The sequence below is a fragment of the Dendropsophus ebraccatus genome, chromosome 2, assembly GCF_027789765.1.
Source record: "Dendropsophus ebraccatus isolate aDenEbr1 chromosome 2, aDenEbr1.pat, whole genome shotgun sequence".
Classification (NCBI taxonomy): Eukaryota; Metazoa; Chordata; class Amphibia; order Anura; family Hylidae; genus Dendropsophus; species Dendropsophus ebraccatus.
Genome location: NC_091455.1, coordinates 196369437 through 196393155, shown reverse-complemented (window position 1 = coordinate 196393155; position 23719 = coordinate 196369437). Strand labels below are relative to the sequence as shown.

At 41.7% G+C, this 23719-nt stretch overlaps 1 protein-coding gene and 1 long non-coding RNA gene across 5 annotated transcripts in view; one reads left to right on the top strand and one right to left on the bottom strand.

Moving 5' to 3' along the window:
- The window catches only part of LOC138783822 (uncharacterized), a 77928-nt gene that overhangs the window by 20929 nt on the left and 33280 nt on the right, over positions 1-23719 (top strand). For both annotated transcript variants that reach the window (XR_011361759.1, XR_011361758.1), the window contains exon 2: positions 18417-18559. This is a non-coding gene — a long non-coding RNA (uncharacterized lncRNA). The remainder of the gene's footprint in view (positions 1-18416; positions 18560-23719) is intronic.
- The window catches only part of ODAD2 (outer dynein arm docking complex subunit 2), a 121726-nt gene continuing 119811 nt past the window's right edge, over positions 21805-23719 (bottom strand). For all 3 annotated transcript variants that reach the window (XM_069959015.1, XM_069959016.1, XM_069959017.1), the window contains one exon: positions 21805-22210. In XM_069959015.1, coding sequence (XP_069815116.1) covers positions 22097-22210 — 114 coding nt within the window. In that variant the 3' untranslated portion in view covers positions 21805-22096. The remainder of the gene's footprint in view (positions 22211-23719) is intronic.

The window sequence follows — 23719 nt, the reverse complement described above, 5'->3', positions numbered from 1 at the left end:
TATCACTGTATTAAGCCTTCCTGCAGTAAAGAAGAGTTTATTTATTTTAACTGGTTATTTGCTAAGCACCTACACAGCCATTGCATCTTTCTTGGGTCATTTCCCCTTTCTGTGGGTGGCGGTACCAATAGTCCAGGTGGGTCACAACTCCACTCCGGACCACCGTGATAAGCGCCCAAGGGACCCCCTCGCATCCTGGCAGGCTACCGACCACAGGGGAAAGGGTATAGGCAGCCTATCTAAAATAAAAGCAGATGTGACACCATACCTGTGTGCCCAACCGGCACCAGCACAGTTGTTTGGGTAAGGGCAGCATGGACATCGCAAACAATGTTTATACAACCCTTACTGCCCTATTATCGGACCGTCTAATCGGTGCTCGTTTACTAAAATGATCGGGCCGTAGTCGACCAAGAAAATCCAACTTTGCCATCCGTGAATAGCTAGCATTGTTACAACTATATACAAACAATGCAGGAAGACAGTGCCTTCAAAATGGCCGCCAGCTAGAGTGGATTATAAAAATAAATTGTACAGCTAGAACATTAAAACAAAGATTAAAAGAAAAAAAAAACAACATTTTCCTTCTATAGACAAAGAGTAAGTATAACTAATGAAACTAAAATGAGATACATGAAACATTCCCTTTACGGAGACAATAGGGGGTGAAGGCAATGCAATGTATCATTCGCAAATATAGGAAATCCTAACTTTTTCATGTCTGAAAGCTCCTCCAGCTGTGAACCCCCATCAGGGCGCAGAATAAACAGAGACTGAACTTGTGTTCTGTGGAGTTCTGATAGTTTAATGTTGTAGTTAACCAAGGTCTGAGCTTTGTAATGTGAATATTCCTCTGACACCTGCGCTTTAGTGTTCTCCTGGTAATAGAGTTTGTGTGTAAAGACAGGTCAGACTTACATAATATCCTATACAGCTCACATTTGCATATTTCCTAACAGGGGTGTGAAATACTTCCCTTTAAGTCATCGGTTACATGTGCACTATATAGATGTTCTGTAATTTGCCAGGATTTAGAAGACCTTGAAAATGTAGCCTGTTGTGGGGTCCATGTGACAGATTTGTGAGGCCTTCATGCAGTTCCCGAGCAGCTAAAATGAAATTTTTGTTCAGTGGATGAAAACAATCCCGACCCAAGGTGGCCATAAACTTGCCAAGTACAACATGAAAAACAGGGTTTCACCAGCAACCCATATACCTACAGCAGCTCCATACTGTAGTCAGACTGTAAACTCATTATTCTGGAATATCATGGTGGCTCCTTGTTGGATTAAAATATCTACAAGCACCATCATAGATCTAAGTAGCAGTTAGTAAGGGAACAATAAGTACATTCAATCCCTTCTGTATTCTTAATGTAGTAAGTGTCGGTGAATTGCAGCAGTGCAAGATGAAAAGGCGGTCAGGTATTCGGTTATAGGGTTAGACAGTATGGCAATGTCTGTGTGATAAGTGATGAATGAGATATGATTCCAGTGGATACAATATCTTGGTGGTCTTCGATGGTATCAACATACTCCACTATCTATCTATCTATCTATCTATCTATCTATCTATCTATCTATCTTTCTCCTATCTATCTATTATCTATCTATCTATCTATCTATCTATCTATCTATCTATCTATCTCCTATCTATCTATCTATCTATCTATCTATCTATCTATCTATCTATCTATCTATCTCTCTCCTATCTATCTATCTATTTATCTATCATCTATCCATCATTCTCATTTCTAGCTAGCATGTATCTATTAATTCGTCCCTACAAATTTGTTCTACAGAGATTATTCTATAAAGGCAAAGCTTACTTTGGAACAGAATCCATCTATAGTATCAATCAGAAAAAATCTGAAAAAATGAGTAGATAAGGATCCTTCCTTCCTTCCCTCCATCCTTCCTTCCCTTCTCTTCCTACCTCCCTCCTTTCTTCCTTCCTTCCTTTTCTCACTTCCTTCTTCCTTCCTTCCCACCTCCCTGCTTCCCTCCCTCCCTTCCTTCCTCCCTTCCTTCCTTCCCTCTCTTCCTTCCTTCCTTCCTTCCTTCCTTCCCTCCCTCCTTCCTTCCTTCCTTCCTTCCCACCTCCCTCCTTCCCTCCCTCCCTCCCTTCCCACCTCCCTCCCTCCCTCCCTCCCTCCCTTCCTTCCTTACTTCCTTCCCTTCCTCCATCTCTCCCTTCTTCCTTCCTTTCTTTACTTCATAAGATTTAAAAAACACTGAAGTGTTTATCAAGGTCAACCTATAACCCTAGGCCCCCTTCACACATCAGGAAAATCTATCTGGATTTCTTATCAGGAACTCCAGATAAATTTCTTGACTTATAGGGTTCTATTTTCCTAAAGGGTGTCCGTTCCAGAGAATAGGTCATGAAATTATAGAACTTGTCCTATCTTCATCAGGAATTCCGACACGGATGCCCCCGAAGAAGTCTATGGGAGCATCCGGAATGATGATGTAATACATTTTTTTTTTACTGATTAATGATTTCCTGACCATAAATACAGATTTCCTGACCGTAAAAACAGGTATGTAGAGGGGGACATGTCAATTCTTCAGCGGGAGTGCGTGAGACTTCCTATGGAATCCAGTGCAGACTCTGCTTGAAATTCTGCCCAAATTCCATAGTGTTCCACCCAAAATAGTGCAGTATCGCTACCCTATAACTACTCAGGAGACGAATATATCTGTTATTATTCTGTTATCTGTTATCAGGTTGGTGATGGTACGTGAGAGTTGTAGTGTATAGATAAGGTTGGACCATTTGGGTTTCGTGTACTATCAGCAGATCCCAATCTGATGTAAAAATTGTGGTTTTTGTAGTACTGGTTACAACCACAATATAGGATCTTATGCACGGGTGATGCAATATTGTAAGGATGCCCACAAATTGCTATCAATAAAATAATATAATTAAAACACAAATACACTGTCTGGAAGAAAAAGATGTAAAATCAGCAGTGAAGTTTTCTACACCTAATTTCTCTTCCTATTATATCTTATTCACGTGTCAAGATACATTTATTTTAGGAGAAAAAAAGGTTATAAAAACAGAAGTGAACTCATGGTCTGGCCATGAACAGGGAAGATGTCAGAGAAGATTACATCAGGAGTAGGATTCTAAGGTTTGTATGATTTCAGATGGACACGTCAGCCACTTATGGTTTGTAGTTAATGTGACTTTTTATCGGCTCACTAGACGGTGAGAAGGCGTTTTCTGGGCAAAACGTTCCTAGTAGAGAATGAAAGGCTGGTACGTCTAACCATGTCTTTTGGTGCTTTTCTCATGGAGGATCATTAATAAGCGTACTTGTCTTAAAATGAATGTACCATCAGGTATATTCTCTTTAAGTGTAACATATCAATAGAATGGCGCTGGCCCGGGGAAGCCTGTGGCGGGGTCCTCTTTTTGAAGCGAGGCCCAGTTCCCGCACACGGCCCCAGTCTATTCCCGGGCACCGGCCAGGGCTGAAGCACTGGAGGCAGGCCGGCCCACCCCCAGTGGGAGGAAAACCCCGCCCCTCTGTGACGTGGCATCATTTGTTCTATAAATGACTGTGGCACCGGCTTCCCTACACCGGTGCCATTCTGGTACATTCGCTTTAAGCAATCTTCACCTGAACGCATGCAGTCTCACTCCTGCCACCGAGAGGTTGGGTAACTATGGCTACAACAAGTTCCGTGCATGAACCCTATGAATCTCTACCTATGATTTAATCACACAGCGTATCCTGATCTTCTGGTGGCAGGTGCAACTGATTGGATGAAGATGGACTTTAACCCCTTCAAGACAGAGCCCTTTGATGCACAAAAGTCCGGGTCAAATTAATGCAATGTTTCTCCCCGCCTTCTAAGAGTCATAGTGCTTTTATTTTTCTACCTACAGGGCTGGTTGCAGTGTCATTTTTTGCGCCATGATCTCTAGTTTTTATTAATATCATATTGGTGTTGCAGAAAATTTTTGATTGCTCTTTATGAATTTTTTTGTGATATATAATTTAAAGGACAAGTGCCATGAAAAACTTTTCCCCAGTAATTGAAGCACATTACAAAGTTATATAACACTGCAATATGCTTCAATCACCTATCTGCCTCCCTTCCCTGTCTTTTCCCCCCTCCACCCCCCACCAGAAAGTGTCCTAACTCACACAGACCTAATTACTGTCGTCACCGTCACCAGGCAGCTCCTTCTTGTGAGGATGAGTCATCAGCAGGAGGGCTGCTCTAGGTCCTGTTACACCATGGCTTGCAGTTGTTCAGCCAATGGGAGCTGAGCAAGCTGAGTCATCTAACAAGGCAGGGGAGGGGGGAGGCTAGTGTAACAGGAGAAGGAGCTGAGAGAAGAGCTTGGTGACGGTGACGACAGTCATTAGGTCTGTGTGAATTAGGACACTTCCTGGTGGGGGGTGGAGGGGGGAAAAGACAGGGAAGGGAGGCAGATAGGTGATTGAAGCATATTACAGAGTTATATAACTTTGTAATGTGCTTCAATTACTGGGAAAAAGTTTTTCATGGCACTTGCAAATGAAGAAACAGAAAAAACGCAAGGCAGAGCGCCTCATAGCATGACACTGTGTGGATAGGTAGCAATCATGCAGGACAGAAACACATAGGTCTGAGCTCACCTGATGTGGTTGTGATAAGCCACAACCACTATGAAGCGCATCAAAGGAACAAGATACGGAATGGTCGCTGCTGGGGACTCTCACCGCAGACTCTAAGGTGTGCGTGGTCAATAGTAAAATCCAAAAAACAAAAAAGAGATACTGTCCTCGCGCAGACTATATATGAAACCTTAGTTTAATGGTACATAAATATCCATAGGTAACGCGTTTCGAGAGTCTTATGCTCTCTTTATCAAACCTCCAGGATGATTAAAAACAATACACAGATCGAAGTCCATATATACCCTCATACATATGTCAGGCCTGCCCACATACGGGCCGCAACGGAAGTCCAGTCACAGTCTATTGCATAACAAACTATACTACAGTCACATAACCCAAATGTGCATCGTATAGCTGTGGCATATCGCATGATTCAAAGTGCATAAATACATAAATAAATAAAGATACATCTCATAAACTCACCATGCGCTCCCTCATAGCGTCTCTCCGGGACTCTGTGTCGGTCAAGGACCTTGGCGCATGCGCATTCTGGTCCTACTCTCCTAGGCAACCGGAGACGCTAAAGGTCCTATGTGTATTAATCGGAAGAGGGAGAAGGGTGGAAAGGAATTGGGTAAACCCCTATTGTTCCAAAAGAACTCAAACGGAACAGTATATAGTCCTGTATATTACTATGTTAGATAAGCGTCCCGTATTAGCTTTTAACAGCCCGGGGAATAAAGTTTGTAGTAATGAAATGAATGAATATTGCAATCCCCACTGACTGTCCTACATGGAGTGCACATATAAAGTGCATATGTAAATGGATAGATAAATAAATAAATAAATAAATAGATATATACATACAAACTATGGGTATACAATACATATATATACACACACACACATATAGGAAGAATGTCAGCTAAAGGGTAGAATTCACCACGCTACTATAAATATATACAGACATAGGACTAAAAGTTAAAAAAACAAAGATTAATAAAAAAGGGCATAAAAGCGTATGGATAATAAGGTGCCACCTTCCTATCTACATACTCGCCCGATCCTATATGTTGCTCTCAATGGCTTCGTTCAATCCCCAGGGGATAAGTGAAGAAATTTTGTATATCCAGTACATTTCTCTACGTCGTAGCGTGGCGAAACGATTATTGTGTCCCTGGGGAACATATTCGATTGGCACGATAGAAAAACCGTCAAAAGACCCATTTTGGCAAATACTGGCGTGACGTGACACGCTATGTTTGTCAAACTTATTAATAACATTAGATCTATGTTTATTTAATTTAGTGCGTAAGCTCATCTGTGTCCTCCCTACATATTGTAGCCCACATGGACACTCTAGTAGGTATATGACATATGTAGTGGCACAATTCATGAAATGGTTAATCTCAAAGGAATCTCCAGTGATGTTGCTCTGAAATGCATGTTGGTTATGTTTTATAGTGGAGCGACACTTACACCGCATGTTATTACATCTGTAGCTACCACATGGTTTTGAACCAAGTTAGACTTAGTAAATCGATTAATCGTTCTCAATTTGCTCGGGGCAATATGATTCCTAAGGGTCCGAGCTCGTCTATACGTGATACCAGGATTTTTTGGGAGGATTTCTTTCAGATATGGGTCGTTATTGATAAGACTAAATTTATATGTTGACATCTCTCTATGGAGAGAAGCCGAAAACCCAGGTAAAGGATGGTTTTTAAATTATATCTAGAGTTGGAATCCTGCAGTGTTCCCACTCGTTACTTATACGTCATGGACACAGATAAGACAATGTATCATGATTATAAGCCTGGAGAAATGGCCCAAGTTTTATTATGGTCATCACATTTTATAGACAGATAAAATATAGGGTGGTAACAAATGCTAATAAGACATAGATGAGGCGGTGCTAGTGATTTAGATATTCAGTCATGCGCAATGGCATCTATATTAGTATTCATTATTATTATTCAAAAAGGTTAAAACAATACATTCTGTACAAAGATACTTTTTCATGAATCTAAGAGCACAATGTAGTTGTTTTCCATAAATTGTTTATAGATAAGTGTCTCTGGGTCCTTGGGGATTGTGTCTACAAATGATAACTTTCCAGGAGTTGTTCTCAGTGACGTGCTTCCAGCATTCCTCTTCTTCATCCAGAACATCTCTCTGTCACCCTCTGATCATCTCCAGTCTCTTAAGAGGGCAATATATATATAGGTGTAGTCATATAGGTACGGTGCAAGTAGGTAAAATCCCATAATCTGGCCTTATCATTCCCCCATTTGACATCCGTGAAGCCTTGGACTGGAATCACTGTGGTTGGTACATAGCCAGAGGTTCCAAAGATACTGTCTGAGCCGCAGGTTGCTCAGGGGTCACATCTTCTCCATAGGGTGAACCCATCCTCCAAGTACTTGTCCAGCATCCAACCTCCAGAAATGTCCAGGCGACACAGATTCAAGAGAACCGGAAAAGGAAGGGAAAACACAGTTAGTTACTCTTTATCTAAGAATTGATCTTCTCCTCTTTCGAGGTTTTATGCGAAAGAAAATACACATAAACACTTTTACTGGCAAACAGATCAGTATTATGCATAAGACCACTTGGATGAGACCCTGAAGGACTCCTATTAGTTTATGGGCATCACCATAGGATAGACAAAAATAGTACCATACATTTTATTGAAAGTTATAGATGGCGGAACAAACTTACAGATGTGGTAGTGAGATCTGCAATAACCGAAAGAAAATACTAAACAATGGATGAGTCTGTACAGTATACGCCAATATACAGCTTAGTTACAACAAAACAAATAAAAGCTTATTATCAATACCCAAACTAATATATATATATATGACAAATACCTCTCCGGATTTTATCAAAATAACAAAACCTTATTGTCTTGTCACTGTATATAACAGACGTGACTCTATAACAAGGACTCTACCACTTCAGCATCATGTGGGTATTGGAAAGTCACAACAACTAACTTTAAAAAGTTTCTGAAAAGGGAAAGTTTAGATGTCAGCAAATCTTATCTCATAGCAAAAGCAAAAATAAAAAGTTGATTGACACATAAACCAAAAACAGCATAACAGGTGAATGCAATAAAATCTCCACAATGTGACCTACTATGTAACCACTAGATTCACTTATAATAACCAGATAGTGAATTCACACTCGTCAGTAAGAGATTCTCAAAATTTCCACTTCTTTTTAGTCTTTTTACTTCATTTTGTACCTAGAAAACATCTTTATAATTAGATCACACAGGCCTAATGACTGGTCGCATGGTCACATCTCTTCCTGTAAATAATCATATAGTATAATACATACACCAATAATATGAAGTAACTGGGCGCTTAATACCGATATAATATTTGGATCCTACTGAATTGTCTCTTGTCTGACTGAGATCATCATATATTACACATAAGATAACCACCATATAAATAAAAGCAAAGTGTAAACGATACATCACCTAAGGTTTCAAAGACCTTATTATGAGAATAATATATCATATGATCCTTTTTGTAATAGTAACATTGGTATGGATCCTTTATCCTTAAACCCATCTTTTGACTGACAGGCCTCTTTACAGACACTTGGATTCTTGGCCTCAGTTATATCGCTTCTTTTAAGGCCACTAGTATCACCTCAGACATTGGCTTTGTCGTCTCCCATAGTTTTGTCTGACCTGTAAAGAAGACACCAATACAGACAAGGACATACCTATATAGGCCACCTGCGGCAGGTGGATGACGTCCACTTACATTCCCTGAAACAGGCAGGAAGATGACAGACTATGCAGACAGGCACTTTACGGTGTTACTTACAGTAGGTTATGACAGGTGTAGACAATACAGCCGTACACAACCCTCTCTGCTATATTTGTTGTCCCCTGGGCCGCCCAATCTGAGGATACTACATCACATTACACATGGCTTCCTTCTGCTGGTTTTGTCAGATAACTTACAGTGGGATACAAGGCTGTCGGCAAATAGTTATTGGATGCCATCTTCACCCTGTACCTCTTCTCCATCCGCTGGTCTCACAGCTTGTTGCTGATTGTCTCTGGAAAAGACTTAAAAACAAACAGATCCACATCTCCCCTCCACCTGTACACTATGTACGGTTACCTCAGGAAGGGACTGGAAACATCTCCCCATTCCCTTGTACGCTTTGTACGCTGTTACCTTGGGAATAGCACAGAAACAACAGCATCACCAGCTTCATCCATCATCCATCACCCTTTAGGCTTCAGGGTTTGTCTGCGTGAACGTTGCGTCAGCCGCTCTATGGCAGCTTTTCTTCTTCTTTGAACAGTTTTTTTTTTTTACAAGTGTTTTTGGTAAGCCCAGGGACCAAACAAATCTCTAATTTGCCAATTAACCCATAATGGTGGGCTTCATATAGACATCTGCACAGTTACCTTCAACCATCCTACATGTCTCAGTGATTGTCCTCACCTCCAGCTTATGGCAGGAGCGGTTTCTGCAGTGGAACGTCACGCTGCATGGCGGTCACCATATATCCTTGCGTCTTGTGTCATCCATCTTTGAAAAAATCTGGGACAATCTACAATGAAAACTTTTAAACTTTCATTAATATTTGGGCTTTCAATTACATTTTCATCTTTCACAATTTAAAATATCAAACACAATAAGTAATAAAAACATCCTTATTCAAAAATAATTAAAAAATAATTAAATTAAAAATTTAAAACATCAAAATTGACTACTCCATCAAAATGGGCTGCTCCCATTTCCATTCACCTCTATCCCCTCCCCCATTTGAATCTACATCAAGAGGCAACAGAGATGCTGGATTCAATGCACTTAGCAAAAATATATACATATTGGGGGCATAAGGAGTGCAGACTGGAGCCATGGATATGGGTTTGGTTTTTACTAGGGATAAAAATACATATATATTCATGAGCTAGTTTGCCATAATCATCACAAAACTGTTAACCCTAAAAGTAAAAACATAAAAAAAATTAAATAAATCAGCTGAAATGAATATTCCTTCAATCCGCTGCTCTTATCAGTAAACAGAACGCTCTGTACCTCACTTCTAACCTTGAGCAGTGAGCAGTAAAATCATAGATACAAGAGTTAAAACTTCTTGGAAGTTTTTTTTTTTTTTTTTTTCTAACATCCTCGAAGTTACAGAAGATATCAGCGCTGTGCTCTTATACACCAGACTGTAACCTTGGACAGTGGCACACATACTTATAACTTAGTAGGAAAAAAAAAACAATTTGCATAGAACTTATTAGGATAGATGTGTACACATATATACACATATATATAAAGACTTGTTAAATAAAGTTACATAGAAATATATATTACAGTAGTAAGTTACTACTCCTTAGAAATATATATATTTTACTGTAGTAAACTACTTCTTCTTTGAAATATCATACGTTGGGGACACACACTTAAAGAAAATCTGCTTACAATATATATTGGGATACATATATATACCTACAAAATACTTTTTTTTAAATAAAAATGTGTAAGTTACAGTAATAAGTTACTACAGGCTCCTTATACCATTGGGTTCTTAATAAGTGCACAAAATTCTGCGTTTGATCTTTACCAATTATCACTTTTCTCTTGACATTCCTAATAAAACGTACTTTTTCTCTCTGACTCCTCCTACTGACACTTCCGTATAACAATCTAATACACTAATAGGTCTACTAGACCCAGCTCCTTCAAACAGTCTTATTGCTTTTCCCTCCAACAAACCTTTGTCTAACTTTCTTCACCATCAGGTAATAACATTTCTTAATAAATGTGCAAAACAGTTGTTAGACTCTATCGGAAAGTCCTGTGCCCGCCCCCTCAGTGACACTAAGCAGTATGGGCGGAGGACAGAAATGCCAGGAGTTAAAATGGCCACCGGACTAGATAACCGGATATAGGGGTGTTGGCTTAGGGCATGGTTTTGAGACGTCACAATTATAATACAGACGTGGATGATATGGGGAGTGGTTGGCTTTCCGTCGCCATCTTTGAGGGCTGATTACAGAAAAGTGGCGTAGCTAAATAAGCAAATGTTCCACGGTCGGGACAACAGAAAATGATCAACATTTTTTTTAACACGTAACATACTTCTAAAGGGGAACACCAGCTTAGTAAGACTGGCTGAAATACAACAGTATATAATGTAGGAGCGTACATTACATTACACAACAGCTCTGATTCTTTTTTTTTTTTTTTTCTCTAACTCTGCTTGCATGTGATCTGCAGCCCTCAGAGCTGGTTGATGGCCTTGTACAAAACATAACAAATAACACACATTATGTACTTTGTATGCTGCTTCACTACGCAGCATTAATTAACCTCTTCAGCTCTCTCAGTACTGTATCTAGCAATGAGCTGGACTGTTCTCCTTGTCTGAGTACGTGGCTTTGTACTTAGACACTTACATGGCACTGTACACTATTTGAGGTTAGGCTGCCCACCTCCACAAAAGGCATTGGTCTTACTATCAGGTAAGGGGCACTTTAAATCAAAGTAACTACTTTAACAGCTTACCAAGGGGAAGATTCCTGCAAAACAAAGGGTCTATACGCCACCATTGCAGGTAGGTTAGCTTTTTGCAGGATCTGGGGTTTGTATACAGATATAAACTGGGTACAATGATGTAACATAATGATGTGGCTTGGGTCTGCCACACACACTACAATATTCTGTCTTATCTAGATATTGCTGGTCACCGGCACATGTCCACCCAGCTAGACCTGTGCTTCCCACCCATTATCCTGAATGTTTTCCTTCTGTCTGACCCTCTGGCTCTCATCTATCTACTCCACACCCTCCCCTCTTAGAACTCTAATCCTTGATTCCCCCTTAGGGATAGTACTTACATTGACCCTAAGGTTCCTGGAAATTCCAAGGACCCATTTGCCCTGCATGTTACATGTAGGTCTGGTTACCTACCTACAAGGCAAAAATAAGTGTGTACAGGAGTGTGAGGAGTTTCCCAGGTGTTGGTCAGAGAGCCAGAGGTTGGTGGGGCTAAGGCATGCATCTGCCTTCATATCAAACCTCCTAAAGATCTGTTCTAGATCTTGCACTGCATCTTCTCATGCCCGTCGCTAACTATCTCTTAGCTATTCAATTTCCCATAGCCCTCCCATAAAGATGATGAGTTCCTGTTTTTTTTTTTTTTAGTGAACATCTGTCCCATTCTCGCACCCAGCCCTAGGTAGCTTATTGGGGATTGTCCAGACCTATCTAGGTCTTATAGTAGGCTCCTGCTTGCGGCGGGATGCCTTCCCTCTTTGCCATCCTCCTAAGCGGCGAGAATAATCCACGGGTCTATTGATCCATGGCGCCTACATCTTGTACCGAATCGACAGGGTACAAGCAAGGAGTGGAATTAATACAAGTACTATTTCCACTGGTCACCGAACAGATTGTTTTCACTTCCGGAACCCATTCATACAGAGAGTCTATGCGCCTACTGTCCGTGACCTTGCAGCTGCTCTCGATATTATGCTGTATTACAAGGGTTAAGCATTAATCACAGCCTCCCCGTAAGGACGTAGAAGTGAATAAGTTCGGCAATCCCTTTCCTTAATTCAGCATGAATACAGCAACAGCTTATCTCAATCACACCACAGTTTGCGACGGCAATGCAGCACTTTAACCTTGTCCTATCCTGGGTTACAGAGTTCTTTGTCTAACAAATAGACTCAGCTTTACAAACATATAGAGAACGCAGGTGTGACGGGAATCTGATTAGATCCGTTCCCCTGAGGCGCAGATAGTACGTAAGAAAGGAAAGTCTTTCTTACCTGGCCAGTTATATCTGCGCGTCCGATGACGGATAAATCTCCACATCCCGTCTGTCTGCGTTCTGGTTGCAAGCGGCTGAGTCCCTGTTCGGGCGCCAAAATGATAAGACTAAATTTATATGTTGACATCTCTCTATGGAGAGAAGCCGAAAACCCAGGTAAAGGATGGTTTTTAAATTATATCTAGAGTTGGAATCCTGCAGTGTTCCCACTCGTTACTTATACGTCATGGACACAGATAAGACAATGTATCATGATTATAAGCCTGGAGAAAATGGCCCAAGTTTTATTATGGTAATCACATTTTATAGACAGATAAAATATAGGGTGGTAACAAATGCTAATAAGACATAGATGAGGCGGTGCTAGTGATTTAGATATTCAGTCATGCGCAATGGCATCTATATTAGTATTCATTATTATTATTCAAAAAGGTTAAAACAATACATTCTGTACAAAGATACTTTTTCATGAATCTAAGAGCACAATGTAGTTGTTTTCCATAAATTGTTTATAGATAAGTGTCTCTGGGTCCTTGGGGATTGTGTCTACAAATGATAACTTTCCAGGAGTTGTTCTCAGTGACGTGCTTCCAGCATTCCTCTTCTTCATCCAGAACATCTCTCTGTCACCCTCTGATCATCTCCAGTCTCTTAAGAGGGCAATATATATATAGGTGTAGTCATATAGGTACGGTGCAAGTAGGTAAAATCCCATAATCTGGCCTTATCATTATGCAATATGTGCCAGTGTTTAGAGAGAATTTTCCTAATGTTTCTAGCAGAATGTTTTTAATCATCCTGGAGGTTTGATAAAGAGAGCATAAGACTCTCGAAACGCGTTACCTATGGATATTTATGTACCATTAAACTAAAGATTTCATATATGGTCTGCACGAGGACAGTATCTCTTTTTTGTTTTTTGGATTTTTCATGGCACTTGTCCTTTAATAAAATCAGCAATCTTGGTGCGTTTTTTTTTTCTTTTCCGTCTACACCGTTCACCGTGCGGGAACAATAATGTTATATTTTAATAGATCGGACAATTCCGCTCTATTGAAATATAACATTAGGAGGGGTATTATAAGGGTTTTTTAAAATACTTTTTAAAACTTTTTATTACACTTTTTTTAACACTTTCATTTACTGTAAAATATGCAATCATTAGATTGCATATACTGATCTATGCTATGCCATAGCATAGCATAGATTATTGTTATCGGCGATCTATGTATAGCAGACTCTACACATAGAACACCGAACAGACAGGACGGAGGCAAGGAGCTTACCCCTGCCTGTCAGCACATGCGATCGGGACCGATCACTTAGTGACAGATGCTTAATCTATAACGTATATATACATGTTACTGACGCGAAGGGGTTAGAGTAACTGTACCACTTGTACATCGCTTTTTTGTTTTTACATGAATAGATCATAGCTGGCGCGGGGATTAGGCCACCATTGGCCCATCTAATAGGACCCTCATGGTGCATTTACATGGAACGATTATCGTTGGTATTCTCACGATAACGATTGCATTTGAGGGATAATTGGCTCGTGTAAACACAGCTAACGATCAAGCGACGAGCGAGAAATCGTTCATTGTGATTTTTCAACATGTTCTCAAATCGTCGTTGGTCGTTCACTAAAGATTTGCAGATCGCTTCGTGTAAACAGTCTTTCACATATTCACCCTATGTGTGAGATGGGATTAAGCGATCTTAAAACGATCGCAATAACGATTTTTGAAACAATTTTTTTCTTCGCCTAAATGTCAATCGTTATAAAAATCAAATCGTTGATTCAAAATCGTTAAACTATCGAATGGGCGAATTATTTCTCCGTGTAAACGTGCCATCAGGCTCACGAATCAAACATTGACTTGCAGACACACTACCTCCAATAGGTGGCACCAGATCGAAAGCTCTTTACCTTCTAACAGAGTGCTACTTTGCATACTTTTTCCCAAAATTCCCAGTGGGGCATGAATGGCCTCTAAGTCTCCATACACTTTTTGATGCTCTCCTGAACATAGTGTTCATACACCAGTCAACACTTTTGATATTGGGATAACCCCGTAAAGGGATTTTAACCCCTTAGCGACCCATGACGTATCTGATACGTCATGGTGCCGCTTGGGGTGTACAGAGCGGGGTCCCGCCGGGACCCCACTCTGAACGGCGCTGATCCCGGCTGACACGTGCAGCCGGGCAGTGCGGGACCCGCGCCGGCTAATTAAGCCTCTAAGTGCAGCTGTCAAACCTGACAGCTGCACTTAGAGGCTTCAGACCTCACGTCCCTGGTGTCTAGTGGGACGGATCTCCCCCCCGCGATGCGATCGCGGGGGGGAGATCCGTTCTTCTGCCCGTGCCGGGCCTCAGCGTCGGAATGACGCTGATCCCGGCTCGGCAATAGATTGCTATGGCCTGCAGCAGGCCATAGTAATCTATGACCGATCTAATCGATCTTTGCTGTGTATATATACACAGCATTCATCTCTATGAGAGATCAGTGCTATGTATATACAAGCCCCCGAGGGGGGCTTTTAGTTACAGTAAAAAAAAAAAGTAAAAAAGTGTTTTTATTAATAAAAAATCCCCTCCCCTAATAAAAGTCCAAATCACCCCCCTTTTCCCATTTTATAAATATAAATTAATAAATAAATAAATAAACATATTTAGTATCGCCGCGCGCGTAATCGCCCGAACTATTAATTAATCACATTCCTGATCTCGCACGGTAAACGGCGTCAGCGCCAAAAAATTCCAAAGTGCAAAATTGCGCATTTTTGGTCGCATCAAATCCAGAAAAAATGTAATAAAAAACGATCAAAAAGTCGTATATGCGCAATCAAGGTACCAATAGAAAGAACACATCATGGTGCAAAAACTGACACCTCACACAGCCCCATAGACCAAAGGATAAAAGCGCTATAAGCCTGGGAATGGAGCGATTTTAAGGAACGTATATTTGTTAACAATGGTTTGAATTTTTTACAGGCCATCCGATACAATATAAGTTATACATGTTATATATCATAGTAATCGTTACGACTTGAGGAACATGCATAACAAGTCAGTTTTACCATAGGACGGACGGCGTAAATGCAAAACTCCCCGATATCAAAACAAATTCGTTTTTTTTTTCAATTTGACAGCGCAAATGATTTTTTTCCGGTTTCGCAGCATATGTTATGGAAAAATAATGCCTGTCATTGCAAAGTACAATTGGTTTCGCAAAAAATAAGCGCTCATATACGTCTCTAGGTGAAAAAATGCAAGCGCTATGGACTTTTAAACTTAAAATGGAATAAGCAAAAGCGCAAAAACGAAAATAGGCTTTGACCTTAAGGGGTTAAGGAAAACACATCAATGTCCAATCCTTAAGGCCCTATTCCACGGAACGATTATCGTCCATATTCGGCCGATATTGGCCGCTACGGACGATAATCGTCCCGTGGAATAGAGTGCAACGATCAGCCGACATCGTTCATGTCGGCTGATCGTTGCAGTCGCTTGTTTTTCAACATGTTGAAAAACAAGCGACTGATATAGCAGCGATCTGCTGCCGTTGCTCCGTTAAATAGGAGCGTCGGCAGCAGACGCTGCTATATCCTATGGGCTGCCTGGACGATCTAGCGATCACCCGGGCAGCCCCCCCCCCGCTGCCCCCTTCCGCACTCACCTGCTCGCTGCAGCCGTGTTGAATAGCGGCGGCAGCGAGCGGGGAACGAGGAGCAAACGAGCGCTGAGAGCGCTCGTTTGCTCCTCTGACGACCCGTGTAATAGGCCCTTTAGGGTAGAGCATAAATGTATGAATAGGGTGGGTCTAATCCTGGAGTACCCACATGTTTACCCCAACAGGGTGACAACTGTGTCTGGTACTGCAACTCAGCCCCATTCTCTTCAGCACAGTGACCCCCTTCTCATCCACCAGAGGGATCAGTTATCCCCAAAAATGTAATGGTCCATATCTCTTTCCAATGGCTAAATATATGAAGTAAATTTTATTCTCCAATTGCTTTTTGCAGTAAGTTATGAAGGAACATTCTTTGCTCATCTTATACAACAGCAAAACATTCCAGAACCGAGGTCTACAGCAAAAAAAAAATTTTTCAATATTTTTATTTCTGTCCCAGATTGGATCGCCCATAATTTAGTCATTTACTTGAAAAATGTGGTAGTTAATGTTTAGCATGTGAAAAGTCTTTGAAAATGCTGCCAAGTCAAACATGTACGGGAATACATACGTATTTATGTAAAAACATGTGATAAATCATATAGGTAAGGCTCTTTGAGGCTCCGATGGCATAAAAATATTGTGATTTGTGTGAATGGTATGTATTTCTGCAGAGCTCGAAACTCAGAGTTTACTTTATGAAGTGTGTAGTGTAGGGATCTAAACAAGGGCACACACACCATAGAAGCCGACCAGGCAGGTACAATAGGGTCTTGTGTGGCCATGTATTGTGTTCAATGTATTAGATTTATCTACTTTTATCTATTACTTCATTATCTTGTTGTTTTTTTGTATGTTTTTTTTTCATTTTTATGATCATCATAAATCCACATCATCCACCAAAAATCAATATCACCCACCATGTAGTTATATATGGCAAGCAAATCTGTCATGCTAAACCGGTCATACTGGGAGGAGTGGAGGTGAGATGAGTAGATGAGTGAATCTATGAAGGGACTGGATGGTATGTATGGCTATTAGAGATGAGCAAACCCCGAGCATGCTCGAGTCCATCCGAACCCGAACTTTCGGCATTTGATTAGCAGGGGCTGCTGAAGTTGGATAAAGCCCTAAGGCTATGTGGAAAACATGGATATAGTCATTGGCTGTATCCATGTTTTCCAGACAACCTTAGCGCTTTATCCAAGTTCAGCAGCCCCCGCTAATCAAATGCTGATCGATCGGGTTCGGATGGACTCGAACCCGAACCCGGTTCGCTCATCTCTAATGGCTATGCTTAAATTGTGCTTGGGTAAACTCCTTTGACGTATGCAGCAGTAAAAGGATGAAGCCATAAGCAACCCCTGTCCTGATGGAGAGGTGTCCTTTAGGATGGCCTAACAGTGGACTGTACTTTCATATAAAGTTTGCATGGTAGGTAATGGTTAAAGCATGCTACTGTATGGCAATCTAGCAGCATACATCTAGGGTGTGTACGAGAGGTATACATCAGGGACCATGCCCATCTGGGACACTTATGACATATCCATGGGATATGCTATAAATGTCTACTAGGTGCCGGTCCCACCTCTAAGGGTCCTATTACATGGGCCGATAGCTGCCCGATCAATACTGTAAATGAGCTCCGATCTGCTAGATCGGAGCTCGTTTACTGAGTCTATTACATGGCCCGATAATCGTTTAGCAAGGGCTGCACTGACATTGTTAGTGATGTCTGTGCAGCCCTTGGCTTTAGTGTTAAATAATAAAATATTAACCCACATTCCCCCGTGTCCTCAGAGGCCATCCCCGGTGTCTGCAGCCCTGCCTTCTGTTCCAACCTTTGCACTGACAGGCCGGAGCCCCTAAGCCAATCACTGGCCGAGACAGGCCACCAGCTGCTCAGTTAATCACTGGCCGAAACAGGCGGCAGGCAGTGATTTGGCTGAGGAGTCAGCGGACTGTCTTAGCCAGTGATCATTTCATCAGCTGATCATTCTCTCTATTACATGGAGCGATAACCGCTCAGTGTTATAGGGCCCTAAGATCTGCACCTAACAAAGTCAATGGGAATTATAGAAATAGCATACCTACCTGGATTCAGCAGCTTTGCCTTTTGACCACCTCCAGCTGCTGCAAACAGGTTGGAGGGGGTTGGGGAGCCCTCTATCTGAAGATAGGTGCAGATCCCAGAGGTGGGACCCACTTCTAGGGGATACTTATGGCATATTCTGTAGGTATACTATGTGGCCCCTTTGATGTCCACTTTGAAAGTTTTCTTTTGTTTTTTTCCAGTGATCTCTTCTGTTTGCTAACCCACAGTAGAGGAGGAAACAGATCGGAGTGATCAGACTACATAGGCTTTATTTGTAGTCTGTAAGATTGTAGTCTGCAGATTGGATTGCCACTAGCAATACAATGGGATTGCCACAATGGAGGTAAGCAAGAGTTACCAACATGAGTTACCATGATGACTGCTAATATTGTGCTAGTGGCTAAAATCTATAGCATAAGATTGAGAAGAGAACTTTAGAACTGAATACGGCTTTTGAACATGATATCGGTCCCATCAGACGTTTGCCGTTAGCCATGCCGCTTATGATATGATGCTGAGACTTCAATTTACACAAACCTACTCGAGTCGTATACTGCTCCATTTCACTGATATCATGTGGAGAACTGTGCTTGAAATATATTGGGATAATTATTCTGTTCGCTCTGTTTAGCATGTGGTAGAACTTATGTAAAAGTAAATCAGCACTTTTTTGTGGTTGGAACTGCTTGGTTTGTGTAATGATCTCATAAACCTGCTCTTTTCAGGAATGGTAATAAAACATAGACTTTAGGAAAATAAAAATGTGTGGGACTCCAGTGGATGTATTCTGAGGGAATTCTGGTTTTCGGAGAGTAAGCATTTTTGTGTATCATTTATTATAGTCCTGCGTTTGGGTATTTTGCTTGGATTACTTTTTACGTGATATGGAAATTGTCTTTATTCACTGTTAAATCAAGAACTTGATGTCATAATTAATTTTAGAGAGTTTGGAACAAGGTGCTGTTTTATGGACCTGCAACTTTTCAAAGAGATGGAAAATCATAGCTCCTAAATCATTGGCCGTTATCGAGGTCTTTTTAAAGTCGTCCATACACTGGAGATTTGAAATGGCCAATTTGGACTATTTTCTGCCCTCTGTCTGTGACGAAGACTGAATGTTGTTACCTTTAGTACACTTGGATTTGTAGACATTGTAGGATATAGTTGTTACCGTACAATATGTAGAATATTGTATATGAAATCACAAATGTGATCAAATGAAAGTCATGACCGGCAAAGAGCCATCTGCCTGTTGTCACTGATTTATTATCTAAAAGGGTTTGTCCGGAGAATAAATTCTCATATTGAGTAAACCCTGTACTCATCTAGTGCTGATCCCCCACCCATGCTGTCCCAACCTTCTTGCTGTTCACAACTGTTCACACCGTTCTCTAAGCCAACATAGGAAATGCTCCCCTAGCTTTAGTGGTCACCAGCCTCAGCCTCATTGATCAGCTAAATGGGCAGCAGTTCTTATGTTTCCGAACAGAAAACAGGAAGCTTTAAGCGGCGGGACAATTGATCGGTGGCAGGGGAGTATGTTTGTTTGATTTTTGTGTATTTTACTGCTATGTTAAATACCTCTACATTTAAAAATTGTTCTTTCACAATCCTTTTAAATGGTGTTGTTACCCAAAATGATACCTCCCTACAAACACACAGGCTAACTGTGAACAACCAGATTCCAAAAAATGTCACCTGGGTGTGTAGCCATCCTACACATTTTGCACTGGCATCCAGGAACATTAAGCCATACCTCTGGAGGTCAGAAAGCAGTGTAACCTCTGTATAGTTACTAAGGGCCCTATTACATGGAGCGATAAGTGGGTGAATCAGGACGATTATCGATCCGTGTAATACAGAGAACGATCAGCCGATGAAATGATCGTCAGCTGATCGTTTCTTTAGTTCCTGACCTAAAATCACTGGGCGCCGAGCACCCATCGCTACGCGTAATAGTGATGCGCGGCCGATGGCTGATGATTGAACTATAAAATAATAAAATATTAACTCACCATACCACGTTCCCTGGTGTCCGCGGAGGCCTTTATCGGTGTCTGCAGCTCTGCCTTCTCTGCACTGACAGGCCACCCAGCCAATCACTGTTTAAGACAGGCCATGGTCTGCCACTTGCTAAGCGGCCGGCAGCCTGTCTCGGCCTGTGATTGGCTGAGTGGCCAATAGACTGTCAAAGCAGAGACGGCAGAGCTGCAGACATCGGGAAAGGCCTCCGAGGACTCCTGGGAACGTGGTATGGTGAGTTATTACTTTATTATTTTATGCCAAAGGCAATAATTGGCCCATCTAATTGTTCATTGAACGATCCCCGATCCATGTGTCCTAGGATGGGGTTATGAGACTAGTCACTCTTCTATACAACCACAGGCATGGTAGAAGCAATCACTGCGGCTGAGAGGGGTCAGCCGTCAGCTGAGTAAATCTTTTGTGTGGCCATTTCTATTATCGCTATTAGATACACATCTCTCCGTCTAAAAAGGAATACGTGGCCAATAACAATACATTGCATTTTAATGGGCTACCTAGACAGCCACACTTTTGGGCCTTGCAAAGGCTCTGCAAAGGAGCACCGATCTCTCTTACACTGTGCTGCCTCTTGTCGCACAGTGTAAGAGAACCCAATCATGAAGACTGAGACTGCTTGGTGGATTCTTGGGGTCCCTAAAACTTACTGACCTAGAAGATTTTACTTATAAATAGGCTGTATTCATGTTTTCCAGAACTAGAGCGGCATCCAATTTCTCCAGCTGTGCGGAGTCAAATGCCGAGTTTGGAGAATGTTGCCGAACCCAAACAGTTCAGAATCTCCGCTCAACACTATCTACCATGTATATAATGTATATAAAAGCCAGCCTAGCATGGAAAAACCATTGGCATGGACCAATGACTACAGTTGATCGAACCTCGGGAAATCCTAGGTTCGATCGAACTCGAACATTTACAGACCTTCTGTATTTGATTGCTGATGCCTTCCTGGTCTGTGGGGAAGGAGAAGACAGCTTGGGTACCGTCTGGAATTCCAGGATATAGCCTGAGTAATAGACTGAATCCCGGTATTCCAGGCGGTACCCGGGCAGTCTCCTACTTCCCCACGGTCCCGGAAGGCATCAGCAATCAAATATGGAAGGTCTGTAAATGTTCGAGTTCGATTGAACCTAGGATTTCCCGAGGTTCGATCAACTCTACCAATGACTTCTATACTCCCAGTACATGGAGCCTGATATATCTGTACAGAAGGAATAATACGGTTCTGTTCAGCTGCATACTTGGAGACTGTAATGAACCACTAGGAGGATATATTAGCTTATGTTAGCTGTTTTGCTATAATTAGATGTTATGTTTCTGCAGGAGGCTGGTAACATTGTAAGACATGACGGCATGATATTGGAATGATGTGGACATTCCAGCTGGTCACTTCTTTATTTTCTCAATCCGCCAGCCGTCAGTTCTGATCTATAGTTATTTTACTTTTTCGTGAATCTCAATATACGAGACAGGGCCGAGTGACAGGTTTATAAGATCCAGGTTCTGAGCGCACCCTCAAGCAGTCAACGCGTTTTGACACATGAACGTGTAAGACTTCCGGTGTTTCATGTCTTTTACTGGTGATGTCAGAATAACACCTAGAATAGTCGACATTTTAGACCAGATTTCTAACCAAATCTGTTATAAAGTAGCACATGCCTACAGCCATAATGTACAGGAGATTGAATGAATGTCCCAATAATTGTTTTGTTCGTTGTGTCCTTGGTTGTGGGCTACAAAATGGCCACCTGCACTGTGATTATAACTCGAGTATAATCCAGCTAGTGATCTGTCGGTGAAGGGGAGTAAAAATGCACATATTCTTCATTCTTGAGAGTTAGCCATATCTTGCCTTCTCATTGGCCAGAGCAAGTCGTCGTATGTTGGCTATACAACCGGCGGCTGCCTCCTGGAGAACGGCATCAGTGGAACCAACCATGTCTATGAGAAGCTACAAAATGAGAAATAATGTAAATAATTAGTATAACAGACCGAACATGCACCATAGTATGCTTTACTGTACTGAGCAACCTAAAGCTATACATCTTCTAAAAGTGGACGTTTCACTATTTGTAAAAATGTGTTGCAAGGTTGAACCATCAGCAATGTCAGCCCTTCATCTGCTGCAGATGGACTATAAATAACATCTAGATTTGGTGCCCGCCATAAGCAAACCTGATTTCGGTGTGATTGGTCCGCAATCTCATATATATGGAGGATCACAACTGTCCCTACATTGGCAGATGTTCATAGAAAGAGGGATTGGATTTCAAGTCAAAAGTGTATATTAATAGTGGTGTCACTGAACAAGCATCCCACCATTAGCTATCACCGGCTTTGCATCTCTGTTAGGGTACGTTCACAATGAGGAATAGGCGAGGAATTAAAGAGAAAAGTTTTCTGGTTGAAATTTCCTCTTCTTCAGCTCGGGTGGACAAGGCTTGGAATTTGAGCAGAATTCAAGAGGAAAGTAGAAATTCAAAGCCTCAATGACTTCTATGGGATTTCCATAGCGGATCCGCGGCAGAAAATTCCAGGCGGAAATTCCGCTGTGTGAACAGAGCGGAAATGCCCATGAACACCATGGGACATTGACCTGTACATATTTTACAGGCGGAATTTTAAGCGGAATAAGAGTAAAATTACATGCGGATTCCGCTTCAAATTCCTCATCTATTCCTCAGTGTGATCATACCCTTACTGGAAGTCATCCAAGTTAATCTGTCAGAAAATGTAGGATAACCTGGTTCTTTCTTTCTAAAATACACTGGACCAATGCACACTACATGCATCAATTGCTGGATAATGCAAGGTAAAGGCAAACTATCAGCAGGTTAGAAGAATCTAACCTGCTCAATGTCCCTAAAGCACACGGGACGCTGAGGATGAAGGTAAGTTTTTTTCTACCTTCATCCTCGGCGTGGTTTCCGTGAAGTTATCAGTACATGTAGGTTAATCTATGTGCCTATAAGGCGTTCTGGTGCACTGGGGGGGCATTACTACAGTCCTGTTTCAAAAAACATGGACCAAAACTACATGTCTAGGTATGCCACAGACTTCTGTAGATCACTGCACATGCCCATACAGTATATGGCTATGTTCCCACTACGTAAGAGGCCGGATGACCTTTATGGCCGTAGTGTTCTGATGCGGGCGCATCAGCGCGCGCCCGCATTAGAACTCCCCATAGGACACAATGAAGCAAGCGGCCGGAGTTCAACACTTCATTGTGTGAACTGACAGGGTTTCCTATGGCCGCAATTTACTGAATTGTGGCCGCAGAAAACTGACATGTCAGTTACTTGCGGCCCGGCATGGGATCCTGGCCGGAGCGTATACGATGTGTATACGCTCCGGCCGGGATCCCATAGAGGAATAGGCAATGTTCCACGCTGCATAAATTACGGCCGTTGTTGCTGATGGCAACAACGGCCATATTTTACAGAGTGTGAACATAGCC